This window comes from Sciurus vulgaris, assembly GCF_902686455.1.
Source record: "Sciurus vulgaris genome assembly, chromosome: 9".
Lineage (NCBI taxonomy): Eukaryota > Metazoa > Chordata > Mammalia > Rodentia > Sciuridae > Sciurus > Sciurus vulgaris.
In genome coordinates this window covers 3,634,241-3,656,020 of record NC_136469.1, presented here as the reverse complement: position 1 = coordinate 3,656,020, position 21,780 = coordinate 3,634,241, and the positions used below count along the sequence as shown (strand labels likewise).

Here is a 21,780-nt window from a genome sequence, read left to right as displayed (position 1 = left end):
CTCTCTCACACACACTGACTCACACTCCCATGAACCCAAGACCTCAAAGGATAGGAGGGGGACTGAAGCCTGTTCAGTACTGGGGTAGTGTCTGGGTGCGTGTGTGCCCATATTGAGTTGGGTAGAGTTGGGTTCTCCATGGATTTCTGGTTCAGAGCTACTTCTCAGAGACAAGTGAGCGCATGGGCCCATCTAGAGCAGAAGTAGGGACATCCAAGAGAGCTTAGGCTTCTGGATGCTGGGTCACAGAAGGGCAGTGCAGGGACCCTCGCGAAGCTGGTAGGGTGTGACTGCTACCCTTACCACCCACCGCTGTTCTGGAGACTAGTACAGGGGTTTCTCCTTCCCGAGTCCCTGGTCTTTTAGTTTTTTATTATTTTCCCTCCAGGCCAGAAAGTTCTATTTGAGGAGGGAGGGGATGGTGGGAACAATGCCTTTAATCTGGAACTGGACATTGTGTACTGGAGCACGGAGGAGGCTTTTACCACCTCCTCCCTCAGCTGTGTGGCCCCGCCGCTTGGAGAATATGGAAGCAAGAGGAACAGAAGTTTGCTCCAAGTGGGAAAGGGTCCCAAACAGTCCAGAGATGTCTGTACTTTTCCTCCCTGTCTCCCCCCATTACCATACTGGCATTGGTAATAAATAAGTGGTGTGATCTTTGTTGTGAAAAAAAAAAAATATGTAGAAAAGATAGGCTTTTTAACAAATGTTGTTGGGAAAATGATATACATATGTAGAAGAAGGAAACTAGATCCCTGTCTTTCACCATGCACAAAAGTCAAATCAGGGTGGATCAGAGATTTAGGAATTAGACCAGAGACCTTGCAACTGCAGAAGAAAACATAGGGCCAACACGCCTTCGTATTGGTGCAGGCTCCAGCTTCCTCAACAAGACTCCTACAGCTCAAGAGATGAAATAAAATGTCAATAAGCGGAATGCGTCAAACTAAAAGACTTCTGCACAGCAAAGGTAGGGAGTAGGAGAGTGAAGAAAGAGCCCACAGGGTGGGAGAAAGTCTTTTCCAGCTACTCCTCTGACAGGGATTAATACCGTGAATATATAAAGAACTCAAAAAATTCAATGCAAAAAAACAAATAGTAAAGGAACAAAAGAACTGAACATTTCTCAAAAAAATGAACACAGATGGCCAACAAAGATAGGAAAAAATGTTCAACATTTCTAGCCATTGGGGAATTTGCAAATCAAAACTCATCTCACTGCAATAAGAATGGCAAATATCTATCAAGAATACAAATAATAAAAAATGCTAGTCGGGTGCAGTGGTGCACACCTGTCATCCCAGCAGCTCTGGAGGCTGAGACAGGAGGATTGTGAGTTCAAAGCCAGCCTCAGCAAAAGCAAGGCGCTAAGCAACTCAGTGAGACCCTGTCTCTAAATTAAATACAAAATAGGGCTGGGAATGTGGCTCAGTGGCCTAGTGCCCCTGAGTTCAATCCCTGGTACTGTTCCCAAATGCCATAAAATGAAACAAAATCACACTATTGCATAAATAAATATGCCACCTTTGGTGTACCACATTGTTGGTGGGACTGCAAATTGGTGCAACCACTCTGGAAAGCGGTGTGGAGATTACTCAAAAAATTAGGAATGAACCCACCACACGGCCCAGTTGCCCTGCTCTTGTTTTTCTAAAGAACTAAAATCAGCCTCTGTGACTGAAAGACCTGACAAGAATAATTAGAGGAGGAAGCGTTTATCTGGAGCCCACAGTTTCAGAGGTCTCAGTTCATAGATGGCCAACTCCACTCCCTGGGGCTCCAGGTGAGGCAGGACATCATGACAGAAGGATGTGGTATGGATATCAAAAATATAGGGAAGCTCAGTAGAGTAGAAGGAGATCGAGCTGAAGAGAGGAGGGACAGGGAAGGGATGCAGTGTGCAGTGAGTCTGACAAAACCACACTGTGCACGTGTAAGCATGCACAGGGACCCCACCTTTACACGTAGAAAGCATCCGCCAAAGGTAAATGAGTGAAAGGAAGATCAGCAGAGTAGAGGAAGGAGACGAGAGGAAGGAAGGAAGGGAGGTAAAGGGGAACAGACTGAAATGGTCCATCACATTCCGGGGATGAATGTCTTTGTCAAAATGAACCCAGCTTCTAAAAACAGGTATCACTCTTTTCAGATAAAAAAAAAAATAAGGCTCACTATGATCTGATCTGCTGGTCCTTTTAGTCTCTGATGTAACAACTTCAAATTACAGAGTATCAGTAACCATTAACTAGGCAGCTGGTGTTTTCTTAGGTGGGAGTGACCTCACAGAAGACTATGAAGCTACTTCCGGCGTCAAGACATAGAGCTGCGCAGAAGGTAGGTGTGGACACCTCCTCTTTTACCAGGAAGTTAGTCTTAAAAACAGAAGTGTTAAAATGAAAATGAATTTATTTTAATTTGAATGAAGTTTGACTAACAAGGCACATTTACACATAGTAAATTTACACATTTCTTGGACATTTTAAAAATTATTATGTACAGTTAGTAAATAGGATAATAAACTTGTTAAAAATCATATTCCATTTTTATGGTAATAATTTGCCCTATGTGGACCAGATCGTGTACATGGAAAAGAAAAATAAAGTACATCCGAATGTAGAGAAAATTCTTTCCTTAAGATTTATCATATTTTTAAGTCATTTATTATATGTTGAACTTTGTATTTAGCTAACACTATTGGTTTTTAATAAAAATAAGGTCTTTGAGCCCCTTTACATGTTTAAATTATTGACGATCCCAAACAACTTTATGTAGGTTTTATCTATTAACACTTACTGTATTAAAATTAAGCCTATGAAATGTTAAAAATATTTTTAAAATGTATATGTTTATATAAATAACACATTTTTATTGAAAGTATTTTTTTCAAATATAGAAAGATTAGTGATATGATGTTATATTTTTGCAAATTCTTTAGTGTCTGGCATAAGCAAAGGTAGATGAGTTCTCATATCTGTTTTCTATATTCAGTCTGGTGTGATATGTTGTTTTGGTTGAAATATATGAAGAAAACCCAGCTTGTCCGGATACATGACTTGGAATAGGGAAAGGTATTTAGATAGCTTTTTCAGATAGTATGACTATTCTCTTCCCATTTGATACTACACTTAAACTTGATGTAGTTTCTTAAACATTGGTGCGATATGGACTCTGAAAGCATTTGATGAACTTTTTATAGTAAAATTAATTTTAGATTATTTTCTATTACAGGTGGTTATTGGAGATCATGATGGGGTAGTTATGTGCTTTGGCATGAAGAAAGGAGAAGCCATGGTAAGTGTAGCTTTTTTGGTGGGGAAAAGTTGGGGTTGTTTTGGTTTGTGGGGTTTTTTGTTTGTTTGTTTTGTGGTGCTGGGAATTGAACCTAGGGCCTTGTGCTTACAAGGCAAGCACTCTACCAACTGAACTATATCCCCAGCCCTGTGTCTTTTTTTAAAGACAAATGTACTACCTTTTTTTCAATACTCCCAGGTTAAAAATTTCCTAAAGTACAGACAATTAAAATAGGTTGTAAGGGAAGTCCCCGAGTCCCCGCCAAGTGGTCCATGCACAGTTCTTCGTACGACATAATAACCTTCAAAGTGAGCAGGAAAATCTCTTAGCATGGTCAGATGGAGTCTTACGAAGCATAATGTAATAGTGGAATTGGCAGTCCTGCCACCCTTGCCACTTAGCGTAACCCAGTCAAGGTTACCTGGTCATTTCACGTGCTTGGTCTGAAACGTGAACTCTCACACTCATGTACATTACATAGGATTTAAAAACAGATGAGGAGGGTGGAAGCTCCCAGAAATACCGTCTCTGTTATTCACATGCCCTCCCAGAAATCGTGTTCTCTGTGTATGAATCACGACAGGGCAAGGGAGACTGGTGCAGAGTATAAAGTGGAAATTACGCGGAAAGTTGCAATCAGAATGTTGTTTTTAGTTAAAGAGAGAGATGATTAAGGTAATAAAATAGTCACATTTTCAGTAAATTCTATAGGTAGTCCTTTACCAAAATTTATAAATAAAATTGTACAAAATTTAGGAACAATTAGTTTCAGAAAAGATGGTTATGGTATAAAATATGTCCACTGAACCTTGTTAAAGAATTTGTGAAGTGGACTTTCCTGTAGATCCAGTCCTTCTGAAACTTCAGTGTGTATAGGAAAGCTAGGGAATCTTGTTAAAATGCAGATTCTCATTCAGCAAAGTCTGGGGTTGGGCTTAAGATTCTGCATTTTTAATGAATTTAGCAATGCTAATCCTACTGCTTCGTGAACCCTGCTTAAGAGTTCAGACTTCTGTGGTATCATTAAAGTATGTGTCCATTTTCTCTGGGACGTGGAAGCTAGAGAGAAAAAAGGAAAAGGGGCAGTTATCTCATGAAAATAGAGGGGAGGCAAGGGTGAAGAGGTGGGAAGGGAAGGTGCTGGGGACTGAAGTTGACCAGATCATGTCACGTGCATGTACAGATATGTCACAATGAATTCCACCTGGCATGATCACAGTGCACCAATAAAAAAGTATCAGAATAAATATGACAGAGTTAAAGGATATCTAGCACAAAACTGGAAGACCCACTAAAACAAATCATATATTTTCTGAAGATGTTTCTATATAGTGGAACTTATAAAACATTGTGTCGTAAGTTCAAAATCATAGCTTTTTTTTATGATAAAGGAAAGAGGCTTACAGTACAATAACTTGTATACTTACCTTTTCTGAATGATTTTTGCAGGCAGTGTTCAAGACCTTACCAGGGCAGAAGATTGCCCGGCTGGAGCTGGGAGGGGTTCTTAATACACCTCAGGAGAAAATCTTTATTGCCGCAGGATCTGAGATTAGAGGCTTCACCAAGAGAGGAAAACAGTTCCTCTCTTTTGAAACGAACCTCACTGAAAGCATTAAAGCTATGTATGTTCATTGTACATATCTATTTTCAATGTTTTTAGTAGATGTAGATTATATGATTAAATGTCATATCTTAAGTTTTCTGGAAAATAATATTGACTACATTACAGATATTCTATTGGAAATCAGATGTGCCCCATCTGATTTCAAAACTAACTGACTGTTAGCAATACAAAACTAACTGACTGTTGAAATGTTGTTTTCTTTTAAAGAACTTCATTTATATACACACGTTCGTTTGTTGTTGTTTTTTTGATTTTTGTTTTTTGCACTACTGTGGAATGTTTGAGGGTATTCTCTTGCTGAACTACATCCTCATCTCTTTTTATTTACTGTTATTTTGAGATGGGGTCTTGATAAGTTGCATAGGCTGGCCTCAAATATGTGATCCCCCTGCCTCAGCCTCCTGAGTTACTGGGATCACAGGCATGAGATTCTTCTGCCTTGCCTTTCCAGTAGCTGTGATCGTATGCGTACACCACTGTACCCTGCTCTGGGCATTTCTTTTTTGAAATACATTTTACGTTATGTTATTTATTTATTTAACTATTTTTAGTTGTAGATGGATACAATACCTTTATTTTATTTATTTTTATGTGGTGCTGAGAATCAAACCCAGTACCTCACACATGCTAGGTAAGCACTCTACTACTGAGCCACAACCCTAACCCCAGTACATTTTATTTTTAATTGTACATATTTATGAGGTACAGAGTGACATTCCAGTGCATGTATATTATGTATAATGATCAGATCAGGGTAATATTCAGAGCCACACTGAAGACCATGTAATAATGAGCGGAGGGGCAGTATAGGGTAAGCATGGCCAGGGTGATTTTAGTATGAAAAATCTTAAGTGGACTGTAAGCATGGAGAAATAGATGAAAGGCCCAAGTAAGATTATCTTTGGGGTGGTCATACGGTGATAATCTAGAAGTCAAAGTAGACGTGTGTACTGTCCCTTTTTTGAAATGCTTGGGACCAAAAATGTTTCAGATTTCAAAATTTTTCAGATATTTCAGATATTTGTAAAGACTTTCAATTAAGCATCCCTGACCCAAAAATCTGAAATGTTCCAAAGTCTGAAACTCTTTGAACATTTTGTTAATACTCATAAAGTTTTGGATTTGGGATTTTCAGATTGCTTACCTTACATTCCAATATATATATATATTATACGTGGAATATATATATATAAATTTTTGTCAAGAAATTTCAGGTCTACCAAGAGAAAATTCATTCTAAGAATTAGAACATCATTATGATTCTTATCAAAAATTTGTTAGAATAATTCGAAATGAACTTAATTCTCGTTTCTTTATTCAAGATAAAGTTCTACTAAAGACTTTTCTCCTCCTCTTATCATGTAGTTTATAGTAGATTTACTTCAAATAGACTTTTCTGGGCCATTTAGTGTGGTAGTAAGAAAGCTTAATTCTAGAACTAAAAATGACTGAGTTGCAGTCCACTGCACTGTTATTAGTTGTAAGTCAGCTGGCTGTTTTTCACCTGCAAGGGGATGGTCATAATCCCACTTTTCAGGACCCTGAGGATTGACTTACCACATAAATCCCCCAGGACAGTGCTTGACATGAAGTGTCCTATACATTAAGAATGTTTCTTTTTTATATTTCTTAACCTGCAGACAAATTATCATTTTTGTTTTCAGTTTTTCTGAGCTTAGTTTGTATTGAGAAGCCTGAAGCTTTAAGATCTTCATTTTTATCTTTCAAAATAAAAAAATGTATTTTCAAAAAGACCAGACATTAAGTAGGGAAATTTAAAAAAGTTTGTGTTCTCTAAGTCTGCGTTAACTTTTGTTTTCATTTCTGAGAAAAATTCAGGAATTACCTGTGCTGGTTTTTTTTAAATTATGGATGTCTTAAATTACTATTTTAATGTTCTCAGGCACATATCTGGCTCTGACCTCTTTCTCAGTGCAAGTTACATCTATAATCATTATTGTGACTGCAAAGACCAACATTATTACCTTTCTGCAGACAAAATCAATGATGTCATCTGCCTTCCAGTGGAAAGAGTACCTCGGATTACACCCGTCTTGGCCTGCCAGGACAGAGTGCTCAGGGTTTTACAGGTGACTGTCATTGCATTTTGTAACTTTTCATTATATAAGTAAATGAATAATTATGAGCATTGTTGTTAAGTTTTTTTAAATAATTGTTAAATTTAATTGATAAGTTAATATGTTTGGTTGGGGCAAATCTTTCACACATTTTTAGAGAGCAATATGTGGAAGAAAAAGGATACTTCTCCCTCCCCATCCACAGTTTCTAAGCTAGTACAGTCACAACAGGGTGCTTACTAACATTTTCCACTTTCTTTCTCCATCACCCTCCCCTTCCCCCAAAAATCAAATTAAAGGAAGAGATTGGGTTGAGGAAAGGGTGATATTTAATTTGAGTTTATCCAACATTTGTGACAGTATGTAGAATAAAGCAAGTTTTTTGGATAAGTAGGTAAGTGACAGAGGGGAAATCATCTAAGTTCCTTTATTTCTAGTAAGAAACCTGATGACACACACAGCTGTTTCAGGTCATTGCTGTTAGTGGTCCTCATCACCACTGTGTCCTCTGGAGGGTGGCTTTTAGTTACATATTCTCTCTCCAAGACCCTTAGAGTTTATTGTGTAACTGTAAGGTTAATTGGGCCAGTATTTAGGTTTTGTGTGTGTTCTTTTGTGTTCATGTATTTGTGTGTAGATATCTGCAGATTTAAAAATGTTAAAGATAAGACATATATGGCTCTCATATTCTAAATATATAGTAAATATTTTTAACTAACGTTATACCATATTTACTATAATTCTGTAAGTTGCGTTTCCATTTTACTATTTATGTGGCAAAACTGAAGTGACAGAAGGACCTAACTTGTTTTCTTACCTAAATAGCAGGTGACTCTGCCTCTATCTGGAGTGGATTTTGGGAATACCAAAAGACAAGGCCACACTTTTCCTTAGGCAGTAATTTTGGGCCTGCTCAAATGTTTGAATGTGCTTGAAGTTAAGCTAGTTATGACTAGAGAAGGCAGAAGAAACAACTGTTCCTAGTGAGTTTTGAAAGGAAAATTTACTATTGTCAAGTATTCTATCAATCAGCATATTCAAAAAATGAAAAGTTTGAAAGTGGAGAATATTTTGCATATTTTTCTCCTTGGTCTTTGCATTTTATATATATTTTATTTTCAAATGTATTAATATATATAGAGTTGCTAACAAATGGAAGGTGGTTCAACTGACTTATTTTTTTTTAGCAGTTTTATCAAGAATACCAGTGTTTTCTATGAATGCATGTATATGTGTGTGTGTGTGTGTGTGTGTGTGTGTGTGTATTTATGTTTTTCTTTTTTGTGGTACTGTGGGGATTGAATCCCGGAGTGTCCTGCCTCTGAGCTACTTCCCCCAGCCCTTTTAAATTTTTTTTTACTTTTGAGACAGGGTGTCATTAAATTTCCCAGGCTGGTCTTGAACTTGGGATTTTTCAGTCTCCCCAGTAGCTAGTTGGGCAGGTGGAACCAGGCCCAACTTCATTCTGTATTATTTTAAACTTGTATTTCTCCTTCAGGGTTCTGATGTGATGTATGAAATTGAAGTTCCTGGCCCACCTGCTGTCTTAGCACTACACAATGGAGATGGGGGTAATCAAGATTTCAGTTTTCACAATCAACTGTATTTATGAAATAAATTAAGGAAAATGAGACTTGTAGAAAGGAGGTGAACTGGGATTGAGATATTTGTCTTCTGATAACTTGCCTATAACTCATAATAATGAGTCACTGAACTTTGATTTTTAGTTTCATCTTAACATTAGATGATGGGGGTGGGGAGGAGTGGTCTTCTTTTTGAGCTACAAAATTCTGTGAATATATAACCATTCTCCCAAATTGTTATCTGCCTTATAATATTAAAATTCTGTGAATATATAACCATTCTCCCAAGTTTGCCTTATGATATTAAAATGAGGTTTTTTATATGAAAATATTTTAATTTTAAAGAGCTGTCACTAATGTTGCCTTTAATTATACTAGGCAACTCTGGGGAAGACCTCCTGTTTGGAACAGCAGATGGGAAGCTTGGGCTTATTCAGATCACCACATCCAAGCCAGTGCACAAGTGGGAAATTGGAAATGAGAGAAAGAAGGGAGGTATGATGCTGATGTAGTTCAGATCCTGAAGTGTCCATAGTTGTTAAATTAAAAAGATTATGCAATTCACCATTTTATGATTCATGTTATATAGTGGACCTAGCAATTCACAGAGCCACCTCTGGTTTATATACTATTTGTTTATCAGGTCTCTCACACTGTAGGTATAATTTTTTTTTTTTTAAGTAAGAAATACTAGTAGTGATTTGGGGTAGCATGCTAATGTGCATCATTCTATGGTAAAATCCATTTTTAACTGCCTATAGTAGGCAGGTAATTGGACTCTGAGAGTGATTGGTAGGATGCAAAGAAGGAGCACAGTAGGTCAGGAGGTGTTGTTTTCTAAGGAATTTACACCTTTCTATGGGGAATTTGCACCCAGCGAGGTCGGTAGTGAGATGGGTCTTTATACGTACAGGATGTCTATACATTTATCCCCTTAACAAGTATTATTAGGAAAGACAGAGATAGTCTGACTCTGTCATGTGAGGAAAACACAAGAGACCAGGAGTTAGAGAGCACTGGGAGAGGGGAGCTGCTTTCAGACTGCGTGGTCAGAGAAGGTGTCTTAGAAGAGGTGAAATTTGAGCTGAACTCAAAAGAGAAAAAGAAGGATGTGAGATTCCCGGGAGAAGAATCTTCCAGCCTTCAGTTTCCCTGAGCCTTGCAGGAGTTCCCGGTGGGACATCATTGGAGAATTGCCACTGGGGACGGTGTGATTTGATTCACCAGAACAAACAAAGCACACTGCACTGAGACTGGATTTGGGGGAAGCAGGTCAGGACTGGAAGCATGGACACAAGTTATTATATCATAAGCTATTCTAGGCCTCGTCCAGACTAACTGACTGGAAGTGAGAAGAGGGCAGTGTTAGTATCCATTGTGGGGCAGAGAAGGTAGAATTTGCTAGTATATTCGAAATGGGGAGTGAGAAGAAGAAAGGAATCCAGTTGTAGGCTAAGTTTCAGCCTGAATACCGGGTGCTCTAATCTACTGAGTTGGGGCAAGTCTTGGGAAGGAGCAGCAGGGTAAAGAGGAAGGTGTGGTAGAGAGGAGCTTGACGAGTCCTGTTTGGAGCATGGACAGTTTGAGAGATGTGCACAGGAGGAGGCTGAATTGGCACGTGGGCCTGGGCCCTGGGGAGGCTGGCATGGGAAGGAGATGTAAACCTGAGGCCACTGCCGCCTAGGTCAACGTGAAGCCCTGGACACAGGGATGTGGGTAGTGAGGAGGAAGCACCTGATCGTGCTCAGAGTTCATCTTTCCTCCCCCATTCTGAGTTAGTCTTTACAGGTTTTCATTCTTATTTGCTACATACTTGACTACAACTACTTGTTTTGTAATAACATCACATTTTTTTAAAGGTATTTTGTGTATTGACAGCTTCGATATTGTGGGTGATGGGGTTAAAGACTTGCTTGTTGGGAGAGATGATGGAATGGTGGAAGTGCACAGTCTTGACAATGCAGAGGAGCCTGTTCTGCGGTTTGCCCAGGTAGGCTCATTTAGTGAATTCTCCGTCTATGTGCTTATTCCTTGTCAGGTTTTATAGAGATAATCAAGGGCTGGATTTTACTAAGGAAAGTAAATTAAAATCTTGTGTTTGATCTGAGACATTTTGATGTCGTCAAAATCTCTAGACTACTCTGTGTGTGAATAATAGACTGTTGCTTCTAAACTGAATTCTCAATTGCTATTTCACTAGACTTTTAACCCTTTGAGTTCCTCAAGCATTAACTGTTTGGCCCGAGTGTCTCGAATGCACAGCAGCACACTCTGTAGGAGTCGCCTTTCTGTGCTTGAGTGTCATGTGTGAGGTGATTGAAGTAATCAGAGTTCAGGAATAAGCTGCATACCACGAGGACTGTATCAGAAGTAGCCTTAAGCAGAGAGGAACAAGTAGCAGTTTTGCGTGTAGATACTCGAGAGCCAGCTATGAAAGAAATACTAGAGAAGAATGACTTTCGTTCACAAAATTTAAATGTAATGGAATCTGTTTATGCTGAGGTATAGAGTCACATGGAGAAGCATTCTGGCATAAACAGGATCTTTCCTATTTTTTCTACTTGTTTTAAGTTTATTTTAGTGATATTTAAAAATATAAAAATTGAATATATTAATGGGGAATCATGAGCGTTTTGATAATATACATTGTGTAATGTTTAAATCAGATCAAGCATTTTTCTTCTCAAGCATTGTCATTTCTTCATGGTGAAAACAGCAAAAATCCTTTGTTCTAGCTTTTCGAGACATGGTCGCCTGCCACCCTGCTGTGCAGTGGCACAGCAGAGCTTTGAGTGTGTGTGTGCTGTGACCTGGGTTCCACAGCTGCCTAGTCCTGCTGAACTGTAGCTGTACCCACTGATCAGCCTTTTCCTGTGTCCCGTTACCCTCCTAGCCCCCGAGAGCACCATTCCTCTGAACTTGTATGAGATCAACATTTTTATGTCACACGTGCAAGTAAGATCACTTGGTACTCATCTTCCTGTGTGTATTTCATTTAGCGCATGGTTTCAGTTCCATTCGCGTGGTATCAGGCATATTCCGTGGTCTAAGTGGGATCTTCCATTTTCCTGAGCTGGCATATTAGTCCATGTTTCTGCTCTTGTGTGAAGTATCTGGGGCAACCTCCTTTATAGGGAGCAGGTTTAGTTCAGCTTGTGTTTCTGGAGGTCCAGGTCAGGGGGCCTTGTCTGTGGGTGGCCTCCTTGCTGGTGGAGTCTCCTGTGTAGGCCTCAAGTCCCCACTTCAATGTCTGTCCCAGACCTCAGCAATGACATCTGCTCTGCCAGGTCTGGCCTGAGACCTGTCACCCTCTGGTTCTTCTGCTTTTCTAACAGGACAGGTACTGGTTTCAGAGCTTACTGTGAAAATGAAAGCAAAGAGAATACAATTGATGTTGAGTCAGTCTTATTCTAGTAAATAAACCTCTCCTTTCATCTTATGAGATACGGTTCCTTCAGAAATTTGCTTTTGTGATTAAATACTACATACTAGAGCTTGTGTGTTTGTCTTGATCAGATGTGTGATACTAATAATTGTGATAGAAATATCCAGTGTGTGTAATTATCATAATTTCTAATCTTAGGACTTCATGATCACAGAAGATAACTTCAAATATACATACATATATGTATATTTTATATACTATATATATACTTTTTTTTTTTGGTACTGGGGATTGAACCCAGGGGTGCCTAACCACTACACCACATCTCCAGCCCTTTTTCATATTTTATTTAGAGACAGGGTCTCACTAAGTTGCTTAGTGCCTCGCCATTGCTGAGGCTGACTTTGAACTTGTGATCTTGGGTCCTCCTGCCTCGGCTGTAATCCCCAGCTGCTGGAATTATAGGCATGCACCACCATGCCTGGCCTCAATTTATATATTTTTTGGTTGCAGAAAAGCATAAAAGAATTTCAAGCATATGATTACATTAAAATAAAAGTATGTGAAGGGAGTGAAATGAAAATGAAAGTTGAAAGAGAAAAAGGAAAAATGTAAAATTTCCGACCATTAAGGACTTATTAAATCTACATTTTTTTCTTTTTCCTTTTGTGATACTGGGTGTTGAACCCAGGGGCACTTTACTACTGAACTACATTTCCAGACCTTTTTTCTATTTATTTTGAGGCAGGGTCTTGCTAAGCAACTGAGGCTGTCCTCCAACTTGAGATTCTCTTGCCTCAGCCTCCCCAGCCATTGGAATTACATGGAGCACCACCATTCCTGGCTTCTCAGTATTTCAGTTGTTTGCATCAATTTGTCCCTCCTTGGTGGTGCACACCTGTAATCCCAGCATCTGTGGAGGCAGGAGGATCACAAGTTTGAGGCCAGCCCAGCACTTATTAAGATCCTGTCTTAAAATAAAAAGGGTGGTGTATAACTCAGAATGCTTACCTAGCATGTGGGAGGTTCTGGGTTCAATCTCCAGTAGCACAAAAATAACAAAACACTCACTGGTGGGTTGCCAACAGATTTTTAAAAAATGATTGCTGCTTTCCAAATAGCTTTAAAGCCACTGACCTACAGTGCTTGTTAAAAATACAGATTCCAGGTTGACTCACCTTGGTGATTATTGTCAGACAAGTTTGGGGAGTTTTGCTTTTTTAAAAGATGATATTATTTACAAACTTCCAGAAATATAGGCTTTATAACTATGTAACATTATGATGAAAAATCTAGAAGCTAACTTAAAAATGTACAGGAGTATACATGGTTTTGTTCATCTAAAAACTTTTTTAGAGAAAACAAGTAAGAGGTGATCTATTGAATTCAGATAATAGAATAAACATAGTAGTAGTTTTACTTTTGTAATTTCTTTTCAAGAATCTTTCATTATGTGAATAAATTAGTTTTGCTCTTTAGATAGGTACACTGTTAGCCAAGTGGGCCTCACAAATATACTAGAGTCATTTTAATCTTCTTTCAAAATTTAAAACTGGCATTTGTATAAGGCTTTGTCTTTCTAATCACAGCATCTGCCCATAACAAATAGACAGTCAGTGAGTATGTGTTCAATGTCTGGAGACAGGAAGATGCGTCTTGGCAGCTTGCTGAAACTGCCTTTGAAGTTTTCAGCTTATTAATAAAGTGCTTGGTCTTGAATTTATTGTAGGCATTGTCTGAGAGTGTCACATCCATCCAGGGCGGTTGCGTAGGGAAAGACGGTTATGATGAAATCGTGGTGTCCACCTACTCAGGTAAAGAACGATGGAGAACCAGTGACCAAAATCTGAACACATGCTCTTTGGGTGGCTGCTTTTTGCTTGGTGTCATTAGTAAATCCCTCCTTCAGCATGGTCACCTGTACTGGCGAGGAACGAGGCGGCGCTGGAGCACTTGCCTGGCCTGCACCAGGCCCTGGGTTCCACCCCAGCCACAGAAAATAAGTAAAGCAGGAGCAGTTGGCTTGTTGGTTTGTAAGGTAGTCTGCGTTTGAATGACCCATGTTTCTAGTGCCTTTGAAAACCAAGTAGTACTCTTTGTGGAAAGGGAACTACCTCCTGAAACCTAGTTTGCTTTGTTTGTGTGCTTTTCTTATAAAAACTCATTTGCTTTTGAGTCATCAAGTTTTGCTTTCTCACAACAGTCTCGAGGGTTTAAATCTTGAAGGTGATTTTCCAAAGGCAATGCTTAGTGGTCACTTTTTTGAATTTGCTAAAATGTTCTGACTTACTCCATAGTTCAAATCTAAAACTATTGAGAATAGAAAGATATCTTTAGGCATAATATAATAGTAGTTTCAAACAAAAACAGTATCACAAAATGCTTAAATGCTTTTTTTTTTGGTTTGAATTCTTTGCAGCTGGGTGTTGTGTTTTGCTTTGTTTCTGAAGATGTCCTGGGGCTGAGTCGGGTTGGTGGTGGTGGACACGGGGCCCACACTGTCGGCACCTCCTGTGCACTAGCAGCACTGATGGAGCATGACTGTTCTCTCTACAGGCTGGGTCACAGGTCTGACAACAGAGCCCGTTCAGAAGGAAAGCGGACCAGGAGAAGAGCTGAAGATTAATCAGGAGATGCAGAGTAAAATTTCTTCTTTACGGTAACTTTTGAGTTGTGTGTTTCATCTCAAATGCTGGTTGCTGCTTACCACTTACAGATGCACTCCATTTTATTGGAAGGAGTGATATGATTGTCACCTTTTAAAGTGAAAGTTTGTTGATTTGGGAGAATTAGCAGTGAGTGTTGATGAATGTTTTGGGTTTAGAGATACACCATTTCTGTGCATTATTCCGTAGTGACCCTCTCAGATCCAGAACTGCATGTTCCCATTTGTCAGTTAAGGTGGTTGCAGTGTTGTGCGCCCCCCCCCCCCCAAGACATTACAAAGAAACCCAACAGATGTGTTGTTTTTCTCTATTTCTCATTAACTCTAGTGTTCACTCTTCCTGTGGACATAACTTTGGCTCATAAGTGTTCTTAGTGGAACTGAATGTTGCCTCCCGTAGATACAGTTGCTCAGTGTAATACCAGACTTCATGCAAAAAAAAAAGCATTTAAGCATTTTGTGATACTGTTTTTGCTTGAAACTGCTTATTGCTGTTGACTTCATCTGCATGTGGCTTGTCCCTCAACCATAACTACCTAGGCAGTGCCCATATGGTTCAGTCTCAGCAGGATCTGCTGCACCACTTGGGTAGAGCTGAGACTGTGCCACTGTCCCAGGGTCGTCCTGGTGGTTACCACAATGGACTACTGAGCAGCTGCTCCTTATTTTGTCTTTGTGCCCCAATCATTACTGAAGGGTGTGTGTGGCTGGTGTTCCTCCTCTTTACAGCTGATGCGTTCTTCCTGAGGTTTGTTTCCTCCTGACTAGTCTTGGATGCGGCTGTGGCCATCTCCTGTGCTGGAGTTGATTAGTTGTGACCTGTCTGGGTACTCACAACTCTGTGTCAGTATTTCTGGTGTGGGACTGAGTAGATGCTTTAATTTGGGGGTTAGGAATAAATAACGTGAGATCAGTTGGTCAGTCAGAGAAACTAAAATTTTGTTCCTATTGATAGAATACTTCTAGCCAACCAATTGAAAACCCATTTTGCAGAAGTAAATGTCTTGAATTTTTACACATTCTAAGGACCTCAAATGTTTATAGATGACACAGTTGTATGTCTTTTCTTCTAGGAATGAGTTGGAACATCTGCAGTATAAGGTACTGCAGGAAAGAGAGAACTATCAACAGTTTTCTCAGTCAAGCAAAGCAAAATCAGCAGCACCTTCATTTAGCATAAATGACAAGTTTACATTAAATAAAGATGATGCCAGCTACAGCCTCATTCTGGAGGTGCAGACCGCAATAGACAATGTCTTAATACAGGTAAGCAGAAGTCTGTGTTTTTGGTGGTGTGCTTGGATCTGTTTTGAACACCAACCATATGCACTTATTATTATTGAGCACTTTTAGTTTTAGATGGTAATTTTAAATGTTTATGGCTTCTTAATTTTCCATTAGATAATCAGTTTGCTCATAGGTTATTTGAATTTTATCTTTACTTTTGCTTTACCCTAAACATAATAAACAAAAGATGGATGAACTTCAGTTTCAGGAAGAGAGAGAACAATAAGGATTTTCTTCTTTTGCTCTGTTCTGGGAGAATCTTCACAGAGATGTGACTTAGGAAACTCCAATATTTAATGCTCTTGTTATACCCTTTTATAAATCTCCAAATACTAAAATGATAACTTACAGTATAGTTTACCCATTAGCCCAGTAGTTTCTAGGTAGGTCAACAGACAAGACAGATAATCCCAAAGGGTGAAATTTAGGGATAATAATGTATAGCTCTGTTCATCTATTTAATAGTTTTATTTACTTTTAAGTTGGAATATACTCAGGAAGTAGAAAAGGATAATAGTAGGATGAATGAAAAACAAGAATAAGATGGAAAACCATAAGATGAGGAAATAATAAATTGGAGCAATAAGACAAGGTGCAAGAAGACGTGTGGAGAGGCCCGATTCTTACTTACTCGAGTCTCACCACGGCAAACTCCAGGGCAAGGCTGCTCAGGCTGCTGCATTCGGCAGCCTCAGAGCACCGTCCACAGAACCTGCACAGCAGCACCTCTTAGACACTGCTCCTTCAGGGACCGTGGCGTATCTTCTTTTTGTGTTACAGGTGAAACTAAAATTGATCAACATGAACTTGTGTAATCTGAATGCCCATCTGATTACTTAGAGCCATGGTAACATTTTAGCACTTACGAAAATAGAAGACGATGCTTTTCAGGGGATAGTAAGAGACATTTTATGATTCTGATACTCTAAATTAGAAAAACATAGGTGATTTATTCTTTATTGTTTTCCAGAAATGTCTGTGAATTAAGAGAATGCATACTCTCAAATTTAAAGGTGAACATAAACTGGAACCCAGGCAGACCCTTAGAGAACACATTTTGTGAACAATTTGGGGATTTTCCCTCTGAACCATTTCTTTTAAATATTCCCTATAGAGCGACGTCCCGATAGATCTTCTTGATGTGGATAAGAACTCCGCGGTCGTCAGCTTCAGCAGCTGCGACTCGGAGGTGAGTGAAGATCCCAGCAGCCCTTCCCTTCCTCTTCTGCCCCTGCTCCGACTCAGGTCTTGAGGCCAGGAGGTGGCTGCTGCCTCTTCCACAGCCACTTGTCTGGTCAAGCTCTCACACTCCAGAGGCGAGGCCCTTAGTGCTGCCCCCGGGCTCCATGGGCCAGGGTCCCAAGCTCCAGGCCCTCAGAGCTGCCCCCGGACTCTATGGGCCAGGGTCCCCAGCTCCAGGCCTCAGCGCTGCCCCCGGGCTCCATGGGCCAGGGTCCCCAGCTCCAGGCCCTCAGTGCTGCCCCCGACTCCATAGTCCAGGGTCCCCAGCTCCAGGCCCTCAGTGCTGTCCCCGGACTCCATAGGCCAGGGTCTCCAGCTCCAGGCCCTCAGTGCTGTACCCGGGCTCCATGGGCCAGGGTCCCCAGCTCCAGGCCCTCAGTGCTGCCCCCGGACTCCATAGACCAGGGTCCCCAGCTCCAGGCCCTCAGTGCTGCCCCAGGATTCCATAGGCCAGGGTCCCCAGCTCCAGGCCCTCAGCGCTGCCCCCGGGCTCCATGGGCCAGGGTCCCCAGCTCCAGGCCCTCAGCGCTGCCCCTGGGCTCTTGTAGCTCTCAGCCTCCTGTTCCTGCCTCTCCAGCTGCTGATGCTCTCTGCCTCCCATTCCGCCTCCCATCCTGCCTCCCGCTGCAGACGCTGTCCCCTGCCACCAGCGGGGCCTTCCCCCAGCACAAACTTCACATCGACCTTCCTTTTCCCAGAACGTTTTAAGGATTCCAGTTTCTTGCTGGATGTGAATCTAGCCTCCTCCTCCCTCACTGGCACAGATCTTCACCTTGTAATCACACCCCAGCTCATCTCACCAGCTCCCCCACGACCCCATGCGTTTCTGCCAAATTGAAGTTCTTAAAATGTCCTAACTGCCGGGAGCTTCACACATCCCTGCGCTTGGATACGGTCTTTCCTTTCCCCGGTGCTTCCCGACTGCCCTAGAACACTTCCCCTCTACCAGCAGGTCACCTGCTGAGTGCCGCTGCCTTCTGCCCCGTGCTGCCAGGCAAGCTGTCTAGCCAGTCCTGTCCTGAGGGAAGCCGGGGAAGGACACAGCCAGATGGGCTGGGTGTGGAAGGCAAGCAGAGCAGGACAGAGGTGACCACAGTGTGTTTTAAAAGGGAGGAATGAGAGAGTGGATGAAGATGAGTGGTAGCTGTGTAAAGGAGATATTTTAAATATAGCTTCATAGTAAGCGCTTTCTTTTTTAAGAGAACATTTTATAATAGTTATTAATGTGTAGTTTGACATCCTTTTTTTAGAGTAAAACACAAAGGACCTACGTTTTTATGATCATTTAAGAAATAAAATTAGCATGAACTTAAAATCTTTTGTTAAGTTACTATGAAAAACTAATCCATTTACATCACTGCAGAATTATTTGAAATGAGTGTTTTAAACTAATTTAAAATCAGTTTCCTAGGACAATGGGTTCTTAAGTCAGAAAATTTACATGGAGATTTCAAACTTAAAGTAGAAGTATAACGTCCCTCTCCACACTCATCGCTGAGCCAAGCAGGTGCCCCACCCCCACCTCCCGTTCCTGAACCGAATCCCAGGCATTTTCTCTCTTTAATCTGTTATTTTATCCATAACTACTTCAGCATATGACATTTATTTTTAATTACATAAGGTATATTTATTTTAAATTTGATCCCTCCTTCCTGTTCACAGAGTTGAAATGATTTAAAATGAAAAAAAAATTGAGATTTCTTTTTTATATTAACATCTTTTTAATTTTTTGGTTTTTAAAAATAGAGAAATAGCAGTACATGAAAATTGCATGTAAAATATTTCATATTTTGTGGTTGCAATTCATGCACCTAGGTTTCTTTTTCTGTTTTTAAGTTTGATATTTAATTTCAAGTAATCACAATATTTGAAGGAACTGGCCCAATTTAATTCAACAAACATGTATGCCAGTAATGTGCTGTTTGCTGGAATCACAGAGACAATATTTTTCTCTTCTCTGCAAGTATTTGTGAAAATCAAAGGCATTGGTCCACATGCCTTTATAACATTTGTGTTGGATTTTTAGAAGAACTTAGTGTTTACAAGATGGAAGGAGCATGAACCATGGCATCTTAGAGAAATTTGTTTCATCACTGACTAGTTTTGGAAAATTTCCCGAACCCCTCAGGGCCAGTTGCTTCATCTGAAAAGCTTACTTAGTAAAACTTGGTGCATACGGTTGTTTATATAATAAGAACGTTTGAAAATCACATAGCACACATGATAGGTATTCAGGTGAATGGTAAAAATTTTTATTGATGACATTTTTGTGGTTAAAAACCTGGATTCATCCTTTTCCCCAACTTTGAATTCTTTCCAGTCCAATGACAACTTTCTTCTTGCCACCTACCGCTGCCAAGCAAATACCACAAGGCTGGAACTAAAGGTAAAGATGTTAGCAATTGCCTTTACTTGGGTGTTTGAGCTGTCTTTTCTCCCCCTTGGCATATCACTCGAGACGGCATTTCTTCGGGTTGAACTTCTCTATGGAGAGCAAATGGTTTTGGGGTCCACCTTTAGAATGACTGGCTGACATGATGCAGCCTGAACCATCGTCTCTGCTCTGACACTCCTTCAGTTACCATTTGTAAAATTCGTGATTGTAAACTTCCCTGTAACGGAATTATTTTTCTGTTTTCCATTGTGGGGAGTTTCAAACATACATAAAAGTAACGATTCGTTACTTACCCCCAGCTTCACGGCAGTCCTGTGTGCCAGCACTCGCTGCTGCAGGTGACTTGGAAGCACATTCAGGATATTTGCCGTTTCGCCTATGAATACTTGGTAGATATGTCTAAAAGATGAGTTCTTTTTTTAACACAGCAAAAATGCTATCAACAAATTTTTAAAAATTTTCTTTATATTAACAAGCATTTAGTGTTCAGATTCCATTGGCTTTTGTGATCCAATCATGGTCTAAATTAATCTAATTTACTAAAGTTATCTGAACATTTCCCTGATATTTTCCTATTGTCTAAATTTTGCCAGTTGCATTCCAGTGATTGCATTTTATTATCGCCTGTTTTAAGTTTTCTTTAGCAATTAAAAGTCATTTTTATAATTAAAGATTGAGTATAGCAGACAAATTTATATTAGTTTTTTTGGATTGTGAGGTTTTACAATTTTTTTAGTTTTGATACACCTCTGATCTAAAATTTAAGGACTGAAACTTTTTTTCCTGGTATTGCTGATTACTTTGAAACTTGAAGTATGCTTTTTCAAGACGAATTCCATTTTATGATACTTTTTTCACATCTGGTTAGGAAAATTGGAGTTAAATGTAATTTTTTCCCAAAACAATTCATTTCAATCTTTATAAGTTCCCTCTCATGCATCATTGAAAGAAAAATTGAAAAGTAGGATAAATTTATTTCTAGAAGAATTTAATTAAGCATATTGTGTGAGTGATCGAATTATACACCTATTTGTATGTCACTAAGTAAGGCTGTGCCAGTAATTTTAAAAGCAGATCTAGGAGCTTTTCAAGAGGGCGGCCTAGAGGGTGGCTGCATTACGTGTTGCTCCAGAACTCAGGATTCAAGAGAGGAGATATTGAGACGCTTGGGACCAACTCAAAGTAGCCGGGTGACTCTCACCCCCTGGGGGGGCATCCCGGATGGGACGGGGGTCCCGGAACGCAGGAAACTTTGTGAAGTAGAACTGCCGGCGAGACGCCCCTCCCCCCGCTGGAGCGCCATAGAGGAGGCCGCTCGGCACAGCGCTGGGACTCGGAGCAGCCACTGGGGCTCCGGCGGCTGCCCGGGGGAGGAGTGGCGGGGAGAACTGTGTGGACTCAGGACACCGGGGCCTGCCCTGAGGAGGAGGAGAGGAGCGTGGCCACTTGGATTCGGAGAGACTGCGCCAGAGCTGCAGGCGGTTGCCAGAGGAGAAGCCGCGCGACGAGCTGTTTGGAATCAGAACGACGCTTTTGAACCCCGGGGCCTGCCCTGAGGACAAGGAGGAAGAGGAGCGGCCGCTTGGATTCGGGTGACTACGCGGGAGCTACAGGCGGTTGCCAGAGAAGGGGCTGCGTGGCGAGCTGTTTGGACTCTGACCACTTCTGAACCCCGGGGCCTGCCCGGAGGAGTAGGAGAAGGAGGAGAAGGAGCGCGGCGGGTCCTTTGGACTCGCAGTGACTGCATTAGCGCTCCAGGCGGCTGCTCAGAGGAGAAGGCGAGTGGTGAGTTGTTTGGTCTTAAAGTGACAGCTCCTGAACACAAGGGGGCTGCCTGGAGGAGAAGCGTGGTGGGACGCTTGGTCTTGAGGGGCCGCACCAGAGCTCCGGGTGGGGCCCAGAGGACCCGTGCAGCGGGTCACATGGATTCAGAGCCACTCAGAGGGACTGCTCCTGAACACCCGGGGGGTTATCTGGAGAAGGAGGAGGAACGGGGAGGGTCACTTCGACTCGGAGTGATTGATTGCCCCGGGCTACGGGTGGTTGGTGGGAGGAGGAGGCACGAAGTGAGTTTCTTGGACTCCTAGTGACCGCACCGGCATACTGGGCGGCTGTCTGGAGGAAGAGGCCTGTGGCGGGTCTCTGGGACTCAGAGCGATTGTTCGGGGCCACAGGTGGCTGCTCAGAGGAGGGGCCACGCAGCCAGGCGATTAGGTGCAGAACAGGGTCC

At 41.1% G+C, this 21,780-nt stretch overlaps 1 protein-coding gene across 2 annotated transcripts in view; it reads left to right on the top strand.

The window, feature by feature from the left end:
• BBS7 (Bardet-Biedl syndrome 7) overlaps positions 1-21,780 on the top strand; it is a 50,279-nt gene that overhangs the window by 11,691 nt on the left and 16,808 nt on the right. For both annotated transcript variants that reach the window (XM_079153394.1, XM_079153395.1), the window contains 12 exons: positions 2,266-2,331; positions 3,226-3,288; positions 4,738-4,913; positions 6,819-7,005; positions 8,492-8,564; positions 8,955-9,071; positions 10,436-10,566; positions 13,691-13,775; positions 14,518-14,620; positions 15,700-15,892; positions 17,028-17,102; positions 19,476-19,541. In XM_079153394.1, the coding sequence (XP_079009520.1) occupies positions 2,266-2,331; positions 3,226-3,288; positions 4,738-4,913; positions 6,819-7,005; positions 8,492-8,564; positions 8,955-9,071; positions 10,436-10,566; positions 13,691-13,775; positions 14,518-14,620; positions 15,700-15,892; positions 17,028-17,102; positions 19,476-19,541 (1,335 nt within the window). The remainder of the gene's footprint in view (positions 1-2,265; positions 2,332-3,225; positions 3,289-4,737; positions 4,914-6,818; positions 7,006-8,491; positions 8,565-8,954; positions 9,072-10,435; positions 10,567-13,690; positions 13,776-14,517; positions 14,621-15,699; positions 15,893-17,027; positions 17,103-19,475; positions 19,542-21,780) is intronic.